A 15944-nucleotide genomic window follows, 5' to 3' on the forward strand; every position below is an offset into this window, starting at 1 on the left:
AAGGATTCAGTACAGCTTGTATTTCTTGTGTTCATCCAGCTCCAGCTGTCGTGCTGAGCCCCAAACGTCTCCATCTCTCAAGGAGGGGCACCCTATCTACCCCAGCAAGGAGTCAGAAGTGGAAGCAATGTCAGGGTACTACACCTCAACTTCCCCATATGAGGACACGGAACTGTAGGGTTAGCGTGCAGCCACTGTGCCTATCCCAAAGCTGCATAACGCAGTCTCTTTCTACACCTAGCATTCCTCCACATACTGCACATTCGGCTGCTACAACTGTCTTTTCTATTGTAAGAACACTGTCTTCACTTCTTTCTTTTTGTCAGATGTCGATGTTGCTTTCTTACACGATGTACCGCCATGAGCTTACTAGCCAAAACTGATTATTCAGGAACCACTTGTTTTCTTGCCTATGCAACTCTTTCAGTTTTTGCACAGCAACGGAGCTTTGCCACAAATTTTGCCCTCACAAAAAACCTCAGCAACTTTTGCAACAGCTTGATCATCACGATCCCCTTTGAAGCTACTGGAACTGCTAGTAACTAACAAAGATTGCATATATATTATGACTTACTATTACTTACGATATCATGTATACTGTATATATACAGTAGATCCCTGCTATTCACGGGGGCTACGTTCTGAGACCACCCACAAATGGTGAGTAATTGAGACACCCATAAAAATGTTCCTTTTTGACACTGTCACCGAGCCTGGGCTATGTCTATGGCACAACTGTACATAACATTTGCTTGAGGAAGTGCGTCTATCTGCCATCAGTTAGCTTGATATTTCCACCCATACTCACACCACACAAACCAACACACAATGTAACTGCACCACAGAGACTTTGCGGGTAGCGAAATAAACACACACTAATACACATGCAAAACAATACTATTTTATACTCATTCATAACCCATAAGACATGCTGGGGAAGTGAATCCGTGTACCGTTTGCTCATTTGTTTGTCCGTTTGAAACCAACATAGAAAAAACGGATGGCGACGTGTTTTTTCAGAATTAGTTTTTCAAATTAAAGCAAAAAAAATGAATAACGTGTAGTTTGAAGACGATGGATGTAGTCTTACTTGGACTTGGGTGTGTGGGTAAACAAACGTAGAATAAGACAGGAGGAGCGGGAGGATTAAGAATACACACAACGGCAAGTTTGGAGGCTTTTGCTAACAAAATTACATCTTGTTTTGTAATTCTGCACTAGCGTCACGGCGCCAGCCTAAAGCGACGCAGGCTGGCTCGCCCCCCTCCAAACCTCTCAGATCTTGTGTCACGAAATCTTGCGAGGTTAAAACATGATGAGATTTCCCGTTCAGAAAAGAAACTGTCTCACAGTAATAAATGAATCACGCAATAAATTGATTTCTTGTATCTTGCCATGTCCATGCGTGTCCATTTTCCTCGTCTCTCGCCTCAAAACAGGCAGGAAGAAGGTTCACTCTGCATTGCTTTCACCACCTACACGCTATAGAACAACGGCGTTGCATAGAACAAGGGCTTGAACACAGTGAGACCTCGTCTGTCACACTGTCGCTTTGTCTCTGAGGGGGGAGGCGGGGTAGCTAGCATACACACAGTTTGGTGTATCTTCGTGAGGAGCAATGCAAGGTAACATAGTAGAGATAAGGAGGGGGAAAGATGATTGCAAAGCCAAATGCCACAAATATTCCCAGTGTGGGAATATTTTGGCTTTGGATGAGCAAGGTGAGCTCATCAACACAGACAAACCAGTAAAATAAAAAGAAAACGTTATTTATTGTTGTTTTGCTTACTTTAAAAAGCTAATCATCAGTTTTGTGCGTGATGGTTTGAAATGGGAAAAAAAATGAAGGAATGATACACGGATTGAAGTGTCTTATGCCTTAATGCCTTACACATAAAGAACACCTCCTCAAGCAAGTTGACATTTGCCTCAGACTACGCAAGCTTTACCAAAGTCGGGCCAATGAGATGGATTCTCTACCAGTAAGCAGCCTAAGTACGGAGATTGTAAGCACAAAATGGCGGGTTTTTACACAAATAAAAGAAAATGTTTGCGAATGCTGAATGGCGAATATGTGGGGATCCACTGTATATCAATATATCAATCACACATATATCAAATATCAAGTGTTTATAGTGTCTTTGCATTCCTTCTTACATGACAATGCCTGTGTATACGTACATACAGTACCTATTTATCTACAGTACAGATATACAGTATATAGATACATATATATAGATATATATATTCATTGGAAACAACACCCAGTGCTGGTCCCAATGGGAGGGTTGTGTCAGGAAGGGCATTTGGAATAAACAAACAAGTCATATCATATACGTCATATATATATATATATACAGTACATACGTATATAATATACACACACACACACACACTGGGATTGATGAAAATGTTTGAAGTGCCTTTTATTTTGGTAGTCCCTCGAGGTTTGGGTTGTCCGTCCTTCCTCATCAGCCACCCAACAGTACTCAGACCTTTGCTGCTCTCTGCTGTCAGGCTCTCAAGGAAACCAGGGAATCCGTCACACCAAATCCTTAATCACGTTCACGGTATTGTCTGCTCCAGCCAACACAGAACAGCAGTATTATTACGGCACTAGACTGCTCACATCAGCATCCAAACCAGTATTCTTGCACCGAATCCGAATGTATGCCATACATTTCTTGGGGAATATAAGGACGATCTCTAATGCTGTATGTCAGTTGCCACCTTCAATAAATGATCCATTTCTTTGGCAGTGTGAGCAAAGTAGGACGTTGGTGTGACCAGACCTTGAGACCAATTTTCTCTTTTTCTTTTATTTGTCTTCTTGTTGTACTTTCCACATGGTGCATCAGTGCATAATGTGCCATACACGGTTACTACCCACGAGTATCATATGCACATCAGACCACGGTTACAGTATTTCTGTCCTTCCTACACAACTTGTTTGAGCCATTTAGAAAAGTAAAAGTAAGTATTTTTTCAAAGCTATTTGATCATTCTTACAAGTTACAGGTTGGTATTTGAACCTTAGCTCGAGTATTGTCACAGAGTACAAAACAATAAATAATGAATGATGCCTCATTTTAGATGTGTGAGCTTTGCTGCCAGGATGAGCTCTTCTAAAAGTGTTGGAAAGCTGCTTTGAGAAGGAAGTGAAGTGCTTCTCTTGATCACTGGTAATTTATCAGTTGTTCACCTGATGTTTTCCTGGGGTTAAGGGTCATATTTCTTTAAGGTATTGACAAATGTGTTGACACCACATCCTCAATCTGCAGACGAGAAAACATACAGTGGAACCTTGGTTAGCGCATGCCTCAATTAGCATCTGTTTTGGTTAAAGTCGAAAATGTTGCCTCTGTTTGCATATATATTTTCTGGTTTGCATCGTGTTGTGTTACTACACTGCAAGAGGTCAACGGCGTAGCGACAGTCACGTCTCGTTCTAGTCGCTTCTGGGTGCGGGGAACCCAGGTAATAAACGCGCTCCAATAATGCAATGTCCAGACAGATGATTGCATTGGAGTTAATACTGTGTTTATTGTATATGAATGGAAAATAATAATAATTCTATGTCCAAGATGGCAAATGCTATGGCAGGTTGAATAAATGGAGGGTGTGAAAGTGGTGCATGGTGTGCACGAGTGTGCGTGTGGGGTAAAAACAGTGTGACCTCCCGTCACCCTAATTCCATACACTGGAATTCCACGCAACACCTCCATACCACAATTACCTCTAAACAAACCAGATGAACTAAACCCAAACGCAGCATAAATGGCTTCTACAAACTGTGTTCTTAATGTATTTTCATCACAAGACGTCCTTGATAGCATCCTTTGAGCATGCTAATACAGTCGTCCCACGTTTATAGCGGTTATTCGTTCCAGACTCGACCGCAATAAATTAATTTCCAGCTTAGAAAACCTATTTATTTCTTCAAAACTTAAGCCAAAACCTTACCACTTCCACACGGAATGGGAGGAAAACTTTTTGTCTCTCGTTAAATCATGTTGGACATGCCACGGCTGACTTCATGACTGCAAGCAGTGTTTAGGTAATGCAATGTAAGGTAACGTCTCATCAGTGTTTTGTGTCATTACTGTCACCTAGTGACCAGAATACTGCATATCACTTGTATTTCAGTATGTTTTGACTAATAATTCAGTTGTTCCTGTTTTGCTTTGTGTTTGTTTGCTCGTGTGCACGCCCTCACTGTTTCCTGTTTACATTCTGTCTGTTTCTTTTTGCGTTTACAAAATGTATGTTTTTATTGTAAGACATGCAGGGTGTTCCGCATGTGACGCTATATTTGTGTTCCGCTTCTATTTTATCGTCAGCGTAGACCAGTAGTTTGATCTGGTCTTATTGGTGTGTTTATGTTCTGTTATCTCTTTGCATTCTGCACTTTCGCCCTTAAAGGGATAGTTCCGATTTTTTGCCATGAAGTTGGATGACATCCGCTTCAGCAGTGTAGTCCCGCAACAGAGACTTACCCCCCACTTTGTCTCCTAAGTCCAGTTCTGGTCGGATTTCGGTGATGAAGTTCCGCTTAGTTGGTGGGGACATGTAAATAAAGAATTTGGCTTCTCAAAACGATATGCTTTCAAAAGACAAATACATTTGCATCGCAAAAATGCCTTCTCAAAAAAATCTGACCTCCCAAAACCCTGTGCGTTATATTTGTCTCCCACCGTATCCCGGCACACTGTCGCCTGCCCATCCATGTGTATGTGATGAACACACTCGCGCTAGTGCCACTCTTCTTCTGCCGCCATCTTGTTTACGTATGTGTTCCACAGTGGCAGAAGATGCGGGGGTCTTCATCACATACACATGAATGCACAGGCATTCAAGTAAAATAGAAATATAAGGCATTCAGAAGACGCATTCAAAGCCTTTGTGATGATGTGTAGTATTCTACACTGGTCACTAGGTGTCAGTAATGTTACTGTAATGTTCAGTGAGACACACAAGCACCAGATTTGATCGCCAGAACAACAGGCTTTTATTGCAGCTTTGAATGATCTCACAACAGGTACAATAATCCCTAACACTTGCTACTGTTGCGGCTGTATAGTATTAAAAAGTATAGCTAAACTAAGGGCGAAGCAAAAAAGGCTTGAGAGTAAGACACAGCAAGATGCTCGCACAAAAAAAGGCATCACGCCAAAGAAGACAAGGAGGACCCCAGAGCAAAACAGAAGCTTTCACTTGCCAGAGGACAAAGTGGAACACAACTAGGGAGTGTGTGAGCAGGTAATCCAATAAGCAGGGAAGCGGCATCGAAGCACTAGCATGTGTTGGGAAACCAACTCTGTGTCCTCCTGTAACAGCTGGCTTAAGTGGGCCTAACCAACACAACCTGCCACAGGTGTGCCTCCCTGCCACGCCTGCTCAGCACTCAGGTAGTCTAGGCATAAAGAAACACTCAATGAATGCCCAGAAACCAGCAACCACCCAAAGTCCAAACAACATAAAACAGAGAACATACTGTAACACCCCACCCAGCTCCCCTAGCACCAGAACACATGTACAGCAACACACACGAGCACCAGTCTTACATATACTGTATCTGTGGCCGTTTTTACTCATATTGTGTCTACTATATTGGGTAATAGTTGTGTAAGGGTAACTATAGGGGTGTTATTTCATGTCCAGAGGGTTCTAATAATGTTAAAAATCATATTTAGAAGGTCGTAAAGAGGTTTTCTAATCTCTAACTAGGAAAATATTCCATTTATAAGTAAGGAATCCTACTTTGTGGAAATTCACTTCACAGAAACAGGAAGTTAAAGATTACAATTAGTTCTGAAACCAATTAACTGCGATAAATGAGGGGTTACTCTAATTAGATTAGCCGGTACTGGAGAATAGTAACTGTTACCTTTAACTCCAATGCTACCAACACTAGTTAAAACATATTAGTGTAGTATTTAATAATATATCTCATTCACTCAATAATGAATTAATTTTGTTTTTAGACTATGCTGAAGGCCCATACATTTTTTTTTTTTTAAAAAGCAGCGAAAATGGTGTCATATTCCTCCCAGTGCCACACTTTGGACACCACCCCTGATTTAAACGCTGATTTAAACGCTGAAATGTAGACATGTCATATTGATTGATGTTGTCATACTTCTCTGAATAAGCACAAACAAGTTGGCCTCCACTTGTATTTTCTGAGAAACTAAATGCTGTGCTAAGCAAACCCTGAATGGAAACGCAACCTATTTGTCTATCTAACGAGCATATGTAACTTCCTAAACGTTGTTTCATACAAATGTAATTGGCATGGTTTGTAGATGAATGGATATGCTACTCTTGCCATTTGTATGATAGCATATGCTTTTTGGGACAAGTACACTCATGAGAGGTGAGCTAGAAAGCCAACTTGTGGAGCCAACATCAGTGAATCATGAATCCACGTTTAGGACATACTTGAGTGTATATAACGTCAGCCTACATCACTTTCAAAAGGGCTTACTCTTACAATATTGGCACAGAACCTTGGAACCTTGGTTAGCATCATGAATCCGCTCCAGAAAGTCCGACTCTAAACGTAAACGTACTCTAACCAAACCAGATCCATTTTTCCCATCAGAAATAACGTAAATCCAATTAATCTGTTCCACAAAGCCAAACATATGAACACAAAACACGTTTTATAGTTGTACAGTAATACTTTTACATCCATGAAACAATTGCAAATACATATAAGTGATGAATGAAATAGATAAATGAACATTTAAGGGTACTTTTACACGGACACCACCTTCCTGTTTTGCCATGAGTTGAATTCATTTGGGGTTCTCACCTCAAGTTGCAAGTGTCAGCATTTTCATAAAGAAGAAGAAACGCTATTGAATTTATGTGCTAACAAGGACGTTTTGTGATAAAAATTAAGAACGCAGTGTAATAATAACACGACTAGACGCACGCCATATTGTACACTAACCGGAAAATGTTGGCTGACAGGCAAAATTGTGGTGTAAATTTGAGATGTTCACCAAAAAACACGGTAACTGAGGTAGCACGGTGTGTTAGAATGTTGGCTAATGCTACTTTGGGCTTTGTCTTGATTCAACGTTCTCTGGGCAGGTAAGTGGTGTTAAGATGTCTGAAAAGTATTGTTTTGTTGTTTCACTTTTAAAAACAATGAAAGAAAAAGTCTTAGCCGCTATCACACGGTATGTGTATGCGTTGTGTTGATTCTAGAAAGAGACTGTTGGTAAGTTGGTGTGATTACCACTGACTTCGCATCCCACTAACATTGTGGCGGGCCACAAAGTTCCTCTTTACCTTACCTTGAAATGATTGTGGGTCATTAATTGTCCACGCCCTCATTTTGGACAGGGCCAATCAGCTCCCTGAATGTGGTGGCCCTTACCAGCTCAGATGGGGCCAGTGAACAACACTTGCTCAACCTTTTCAATGAGGAAAGTGCTGATGGGGCATTTTTGGAATTCTTGATCAACCAGTGATGTGTGGTTAGGTGAGGCAGATCCTCCTGGGAAAAAACACCAAAAAAGAATCATGAATGCATAAATTAATATGAATATTTGTCCATGATGATATTATAAATGTATTTCCTGTATGATTCCAATTGTTTTCAACATTTTCTTCAGTAAAAATGGCTGAATTTGCACATTCCCTGATCAAATGCAGGCCAGACACCTAAGGTCTCTTCTTGACTTAGTGCGCAAGCCCTGCCTACTGTCTAAGTGCACTCAGTGAGTGAGCTGAGTTGGATTATGGCGCCTGCCAGTTTTGTTTGCGAGCATGTGGCCAATAATCGAATCTTATTATACACCATGACTTTCTGCAGCCATTGTAATGTCTTTAATGTAAGTGTGACATCATTATTCTTGATAATCCCACAATAAATACACAGAAATGGCATACGGGAGGCACTTGCAGTACTCGTTTCATCCTGAGCGGTGGGGGCGTGTGTGAGCTGGATGGTGCTTGTCACTGCCGTCCATCCTTGGAGAGGAAAATCCAGCGGGTTTTTTTGGCAGCTGGAGGAGCAAGTCAGAGGCACGAAAGATACTTTTATATTCTGTTGAATGAATGAATGAATTTGACGGACAAGATGGAGGATTATATACCCAAGCTCACCAGGGAGTCATTTACAACAAAGCAGGTACTTCGTATACAAATAAAAGGGAAGAACACAAATGTTTTTAACGAATTAAATAAATGTGAGGAAGAAGTATTTGAAAAGATTTTTTGAACAAAATCGAATTATTCCCTTTTTTTTCTTGTTATCCTCTAAATGAGAAACCTGTATTGGGCTCAAAGACAAGACGTCTCACTTTCAATGTCCAAAGCATATTTATTATGCAAAAAATACACATTTTAAAACACTACAGTCCTCAACGCACTCTTCTTTACTTACTTATGTGATTATCTGTTGTAAGAAATGAACATTTTATGAGCAGTAGTGCTCAAAAGTACCAAAAAGTCCTTCCTGATTAACGCCCAGACATAAAATATATCTCTGTTTTCACAAAATATTTAAAAAAAAACTTAAGAAAAGTATAAATCATCTACTTGGGCATAATTGTGGTGATGTTTGCAATAATATCTATTAGGGTTGTCTTCAACTAAGGATTTTCATAGTCAAATCTGATTTATTAGATTTTGTCCATAGTTGACTAATAGTTGAATGTTTTTTGTTAAGAGCACAGCTAATGAGGATTCTGACAAATAAACACATCTTATTTGCAACTTTTTCACCTTAAAAGAAGGCTAAAACAGTCATAGACAAACATGGCAGGTGTGCAACAACAGTACCTTTTGTGACGTTCTGCAGGACGGGAACGAGTGTTCCCTGTCCTGCGCTCTTATTTTGGCGGGCTGTGCCTTCTCCGGGGAGGAAGAGGCACCCGCTTCTCGCCTGGTGGCCGCGCACCTGCGGCCAATTAACATTAATGGCAGATAAAAGGCCAGTGCGTTCGAATGTGCGGCGCTGGTTCATTATTATTGTCTTTGTTATCCATGCTTCTCGTCTCCAAGTCAGTGCGGTAACTTAAACAATTTACTTACCTGGACTACTTTCACCTTTGTCACAGAGCCTTTCCTCTGTCGCCTTTTGTTTCTCCTGCTTCTATAATTAAAGTACCCTTACTTTTTGCACTCCGTGGCTTCGTCTCTGCATATTGGGGTCCAAACCACACCGAGAACGTGACAACCTTTATTTACTGACAGAAAGCAAGACGGACTAAATCGGGAGACGGTTGCTGTCGGCACACGTCAGAAAAGTACACATAGTATTGTAACAACATGGCTTTAAAAACAACTTGCCAAAACACTCCGTTATGCGGGCCTTACATCCCGATGTACGTTCCCCCCGATGTGCTGGCTACGTGCAACAGCCTCAGCCGTTTTAAGTGATGCCATGTTGCTTGTTAAGTGCTACAGGACGTAAAGAGCTGCTGACACAAGTTGCACTTTACTTTCTTGGTCTCGTCTTTAGACTTTTCAAAATACAGCTGTCCTCGCTACGTCACGGTTTGAACATCGCGCCAACACTCTATCATGTTTTTTTGAAAAATGTAAGTAATGAATAAATGATTGCTCTTTTGTGGTTGAATACGGCCAAAAGAAAATGTGCATGTAAGCAAATCGTACGTATTGTTGGCCTAAATTAAGCAGTTTCAAGCATCAAAATGGCTAAATGAAAGAAAATGCTAATGTAAGGCATTCAGAAGATGTGATATGTAGTGTAATATCCGTGACTTGTAAGGGGAGTGCTAGCATGGTTAGCAGTGTGGAGAGTGCAAGTGGCTGGTGTGAGTTGTGGCTGACAGCAGCTCCTGTGTAAATGTTCACGACATATATCTTTGCCACTTAAAGCGATTGAAGTGCATCGTGAGCCTCCCCTTAACCACAAACAGGATTCTACACTGGCAGCGCTACGTTGATGAGACGATAGCCACCACAGGAAGTACACCGTCAATGCTAACGTGTAAGTCTGTGCTATGTCTAAAATGTTCTTTTTTCCTCATGTCTACTACCTCTGGCCACTGAAGCAGGTGATTTTATTCATACATTGTACCAGTGACAGGTGGGCAGGGGAGGCATGTAAGTCACAGCCTCAGCTGTCATGATGAAAAATACAAAAATGAATAAGATGAAGTAAATATTCATTTTTGTCCATTGAGGTTGGTATCATCTCTGTGTGGAGTTTGCATGCTGTCCCCATGCATGTGTTGCTCGTCGGGTTCTCTCCGCTCGCTGCTGCTTTGAATCTCAGGTTTCAAAAACGGAGGTTCTTGCCAGGTGGTGACGTGTTCAAGGTCCAAAGCACAATACGAGCCATGGTATGTTCTTCCAAAGTCAATCACAGGGCATCCCAGGACACCCCACCAGCAGCACATCCTTGACTCCGACTCTACCACAAGTGATGAGGAGCAGCAGTGAAACAAGCATGAGGCAAGTAAATAATATTATTTTTTATTTAGGCTTTTGAATGATTATTTATAATAGATTTGTTTATAAGACTCGCCGTTACAATTCTGGAAGATCACATCTAACCTGCAGTGAGGATTCACAGCAAGGCGTTCCGTGTGATAGAAAAATCATGTCGATGCAGATAATGACCGTAGTGCAGCATGTAAATAAAATAATGAAACATTTTTAATACTTTTCTTGTCACAGTTATTCCACAGGTGTTTTACGGAGAAAAGGGAAAAGAATGCAGCGTGATATCCAACACTGGCAGAGCTGGCAAGGGCTTTGCTGTGCGTCCCAGGCCACATCCACGCTGGGCTGTTCAGCTGCAGGTAACATTGCTTGTAAGAAGAGGGCCTGAGCACATGGATGCACTCATCTTCCTTCACTGCAGTCAAGATCTACTTGCACGCACACGTGTCGTGAGAGCGACAGAAAAAGGGGGTTTGGTCAGTGCCTTGATTCTTCGGAATAATTTGGTTTAAAGCGCTCGCTCACAGCGGAAATGTGTGAAACCTCACGCCTGGGCTCGTTGAAACGTTCTCATGTGCCACAGAGCATTCCTGTCATGCCTCAACTTTAAATTCCAAAATGTGCCGCTGCCACAGTTAAGATGCACAACATAAAGGGGATGTTTGGTTTTTAATTCATGTAATTTCATGATTATTATTTCTATTTGTGTCTGCAATCGCCACTTTGGAAATGTTTCTCATAGAACATAATAAAATAGAGTTTGTTTCTATGCACGATGTGAATGTGGGAAATGAAGCTGTTGATTATTGAAAAAATGAAACCAGTTGGTCGTTCGTTGTGAAGTGAAATGCCGTTTCTTTCTCTTGTGTATTTATATTAAGCAAAAATATGATTCATGCGATTATTTGTTTAATCAAAGGACTTTTCATGTCTGCGTTGGAACATCTCGGTGTGGAGTTTGCATGGATTCTCTCCGGGTACGCCGCTTCCTCCCACATTCCAACAATATGCATGCTAGCTTGATTGGAGACTCTAAATTGTCCATAGGTGTGAATATGAGTGGGAATGGTTGTCTGTCTGCGATTGGCTGGTGACCAGTCCAGTCCAGAAGGCCCGCGACCCCAGTGACCCTTTTGTATTCCTTTTTGCAAACTTAAAAGGTTATTAACGAGCGCACCCGTCCTCACTCATCCTAACCCTGCACTCCAATTTTTCGCTGAGGTGGACGCATCTCATTCAGGGGTGGGAGTGGTCCTGTCCCAGTGCTGCCCAGTCAACCAGAAGCCCCACCCATGTGCATTCTTCTCACATCATCTCACAGCTGCAGAGGGTAATAACCAGAGGTGTGGACTCGACTGGACAATACAACACTACCAAGGTTTAAATGAAACATTAAAAGCCCAAAATGTTATATTTATTAAAGATTATTAAAGAAATGAGTTTGAAAATTGTTGAACATTTCAAGGAAAACTGCATTTTTTTAAATTTTGCCCATCCTCCACAATCCTTATGTGAAACATGACCACACGTGTTTCTCTTTTCTGTGCATTCTAAAGAGAGAAAAAGAGCTTAAAAAACAACTGGCATGTGGGAGCTCACAATGCACATAACGGGACACACCTATTTTGACTATAAAGCCCTAAAAGAAACCCTCCAAAACCCGCCAACAATGTTCTATTTACATAACTGACGTGTATATAAACCAAGCTACAGCAACATTGTTATTGTAGCAGCTAACACAAACTAACGCAAACTATTTTTGTGGCGGAGTGACGCAGCGCCTCACGCCACTACCGAACGCTGTTCAAAACACTGCAATAGGACGCCAGTCTGTAGTGACTAGGAAACAAGATCAAGCATATCAACCGAATTATTGGCCCACATTCCATGTTTTCTTGGCTAGATGGACTGTGTTGTGATATCATGTGCTATGTGCTCCATGTATCACTATCAATATCATGGTGCCCTACTTGATGCCCAGTTGTCCGTCTGGTCCAGCTGGTCTGGGGTGTTTTTTCCACTTTAAACAGAAATGCGCTAAACATGCTGCTGTTGTTGACGGAAGTAGCGCTGGATGAATAAATACGGCAAAATACTGTAAGTGTGACATGTTATCATGAATGTACATGTTAGTGCATGATCACAGTATGTATAGAAAACCATAAAACGTTGTTAGAGGTTTTTTTTAGAGGACTTTATCGTCGAAATAGGTGTGTCCCATGACGTGTATTGTTAGCTCCCTCATGCTAACTGTTTTTCTCTCTTTAGAACGCACAGAAAAGAGAAAGACGTGTGCTATTGTTTCACATCAGTTCCAAAAAAGTGCAGTTTTTGTTTCACACCTGTATTTCTCCAATACGGGGTCCTGAGAAGCTATTATACACCTGTGTTAAACATGTTTTTCCTCATTATCTGAAATGAAATCAGACTAAACTTTTCCTGCTTTAGGTCTGTTAGGATTACCAAAATTATTTGTATTTGCTGAAAGCTGCAATTATGAAAGATATAATATTTTAGGTATTTTGTTCTGACTTTCTTCGAAGTCAAAAGTTAACAGACACATAGATGACTATAGCAGTGTTTACACTTGCATGCATTTTGTCCCCACAGTGAGTAAATTGGTGGTAAACAGGTGTGAAGTATGTGCGGGGCCACATGCCCGCGTGCAAGGTTTTTCAATTTAAAAAGTGTTCAAAATTAGTGGCATGCATAAGCGTGTACTCACCATGAATGCAATGTGAACGCCTGAACAATGCGCGTGGTGCATATCGAAGCGCGTCTCTTTCACATGAACAGGTTAGCTTTTCCACCACCTCTTGGAGCAAGACGGGGGGGAATTCTCAAGTAATTTTTGCCGCCTCTTGGATTGTCCTTGTGAATTTCTGTTAATAAGTGATCATAATGCCGAAAGCGACGTCTTCTAGTCAGCAATTCCCTCTCCCGCACTGTCCGTGCCTCCTTTTTTCTCGTTTATGCCTCCTTCCTGCTGTTTTTGCATTCTTTTTCTGCAGCTGTGAGATAATAGAGATTGGCCTTACTTTTCTGCAACGAGAGCTTCTTCTCTGGTGTTCAACATCTTGTAGGTCCCTTTCAAATGGAGGAGTTAATGAATCTAGGGATGATGCCTGCTGTTGCGTGGCGTCAAATAACGACGGCTTCACACATGCGGGAACAATGTGCGTCGTGTGTGCTATTGTCTTGCAGTCGACATAAACAGTACTTACCACTTATTTACATAAGTGATGCGGGAGTGTGGTCATTTGATTTCGTGTGCACCATTTTCGGTCACGAATCGTGTGCCAAGTGCGTTAATTTATGCGTACACAGAACGCAAACAGTGTGCAAGCTAGTCTTCAGGCTTTTCAGGCGTGCCATCAATGAATAAATGACTGACACGGCAAAAAAACCTATGCAGAGGCAAAATGCATGCAAGTGTAAACAGCGTTATGTCTGTAAGCCCACATGATGATGCCATGGCTGTGCGGCTCGGGTTCATCCTTGGGTGCAAGTGTGCGTACCACTCATGTGGTCTGATGAAACTAAAGTGGAACTGTTGGCCATAATGACCATCGTCACGTTTGGAGGAAAAAGGAGCACGCTTGTCAGCTTGAGGACACCATCCCAACTGGGAAGTGTGGGGGTGGCAGCATCATGTTGTGGGGCTGTTCTGCTGCAGGAGGAACCAGCACTTGACGGAAAAACATCTCAGGCCATCAGCCAGGACGTTTAAGCTTGGCCGCAAATGTGTCTTCCAGACAATCACCTTAAGCAAGGCACCAAAATACTCACAAAGTGGCTGAAGGACCAGAAAGTCGATGTTTTGGAGTGGCCATCACGAAGCCCTGATATCGATCGCACAGAAAATTTGCGGGTAGATTTGAAAAGGCGTGTGAGCACAAGACGACCTTGGAACCTGCCTCGGCTGCACCAGTTCGGAATCGGAGAGAATTCCAGCAAACTATTGTGAGAAGCTTGTGGAAGGACACTCAAAACACTTCACCCAAGTTATACCGTTTAAAGGCAATGCTACCAAGTACTAACGAAATGTATGCCAACTGTTGACGTTAACGAAAGTCGTAAAACAAATCAAATATTCTCTCTGATAAATGCAGCATTTAGCAAATAGAAATACTGTAACTTTGGTAGTTCTGAAACAAGAAAAGTTTAGTCCGATTTTCAGATAGTGGAAAAAAATGCTTATGTGTCTTTTTACAAAGTCAGTTTCATGCATATTTAATATTTGTACCCACTGTACTTTTGATGACCAAAAACCATTTCGCCCCACAATGAGATGCTCAAATGGTGCCTTTCAGCACATATAAAGTATGCCTCCTCTCTATGAAGAGAATTTCTTCATCTTACAAAATATTATCTAAAACCAAAAACCCACATTCCGAAGTCAGCATGTTCAAAAACATTCAAAAATTGCCCTAAAATGATTTCAAATCCAGAATGACACAGGAAGCTGAGGTCAGATCTTTTAAGTTTTCAATGTGACCAATCAAATGTGCCCTCTAAAGAAACTTGGGAATTTGAACCAAAGTACAGTCAAACCTGTCTTAGCGGCCACCTTTATAGAACGGCCACCTGCCTATAGCAGCCACTGAAAAATCCCCCCCAGCAAATTTACAAGTTATAGACCCTGTGTATAGCAGTCACCTGTCCAACGCGGCCAGCGGCCACCCATTTTGTCTCCCTTGGTCAATATCTGACCGCATATAGCGGCCAAATTATAGACTCAAGTAGAAGCTTCATGCACAAAAAAGTTTTGTTTTTCAATCAATGAAGCCGTCGTGTGTAGACTTTAATTACTGAGTCCTAGCTCAGTCACAATCATTCACAAGATCCACACAAACTGTCAGTTGTTCCACATAAAAAAGCCGTCTTCTTTTGAGCTTGCTATTTCCTGGTCAAACATGTAACTTTAAGAGCATTTGCAACAAAACATTACCGCAAATTAGGCTGGGAACAGGACGTGCTCCCAGCGACGCTACAATAAAAAAAAAAACATACGCTAGCATGCATGCGGCAGCGGGAGCAAAACTGAGTTCGGTTGTACTTAATTGAAGTATTTTAGAATGTACTCACGTTATTTTTGATCAATCCTCATCCACAAATCTACTCTACTGGTCAACATTCAAACTGGACACCAACCTGTCTATAGAGGCCACCTGTCTATAGTGGCCACTTTTGCAGACTCCCTCTCGTCGCCGCAATAGACAAGATTGACTGTATGTTTCCACTTTTAAAGGACTTTATTTATTTATTCTTTGTGCATATTTGTTTTTTTCTTTGGCTTTTTGCGGCAGCACTAATTGAAAAATCCGCCGACACGCCAGCCTCTCGGCGCCAGGATGTCCCTCAACGAAGGCCCTGTCCACATAGGAACTCTCCTGTTTTGTTTTGTTTTTGGGGTGGGTTATAAAAAAAATGGCGTCCACACAGTGTCGGATCAGTAAATACTCACACATGGGAATGGACCACTGGATGAAAACGATACAATACGTAAGGCA

General features: G+C 41.6%; 1 protein-coding gene across 10 annotated transcripts in view; it reads left to right on the top strand.

The window, feature by feature from the left end:
* Positions 1-8589, top strand: part of LOC129179501 (tight junction protein ZO-2-like) — a 157496-nt gene extending 148907 nt beyond the window's left edge. For 4 of the 10 annotated variants that reach the window (XM_054772805.1, XM_054772802.1, XM_054772803.1 and 1 more), the window contains one exon: positions 40-8589. In XM_054772805.1, the coding sequence (XP_054628780.1) occupies positions 40-178 (139 nt within the window). In that variant the 3' untranslated portion in view covers positions 179-8589. The remainder of the gene's footprint in view (positions 1-39) is intronic. The other 6 variants (XR_008569979.1, XR_008569982.1, XM_054772804.1 and 3 more) reach the window with 4 other exon arrangements.
* The last annotated feature ends 7355 nt before the right edge of the window (positions 8590-15944 follow it).

Source organism: Dunckerocampus dactyliophorus, chromosome 4 (genome assembly GCF_027744805.1).
Source record: "Dunckerocampus dactyliophorus isolate RoL2022-P2 chromosome 4, RoL_Ddac_1.1, whole genome shotgun sequence".
In the NCBI taxonomy this organism is placed as follows: Eukaryota; Metazoa; Chordata; class Actinopteri; order Syngnathiformes; family Syngnathidae; genus Dunckerocampus; species Dunckerocampus dactyliophorus.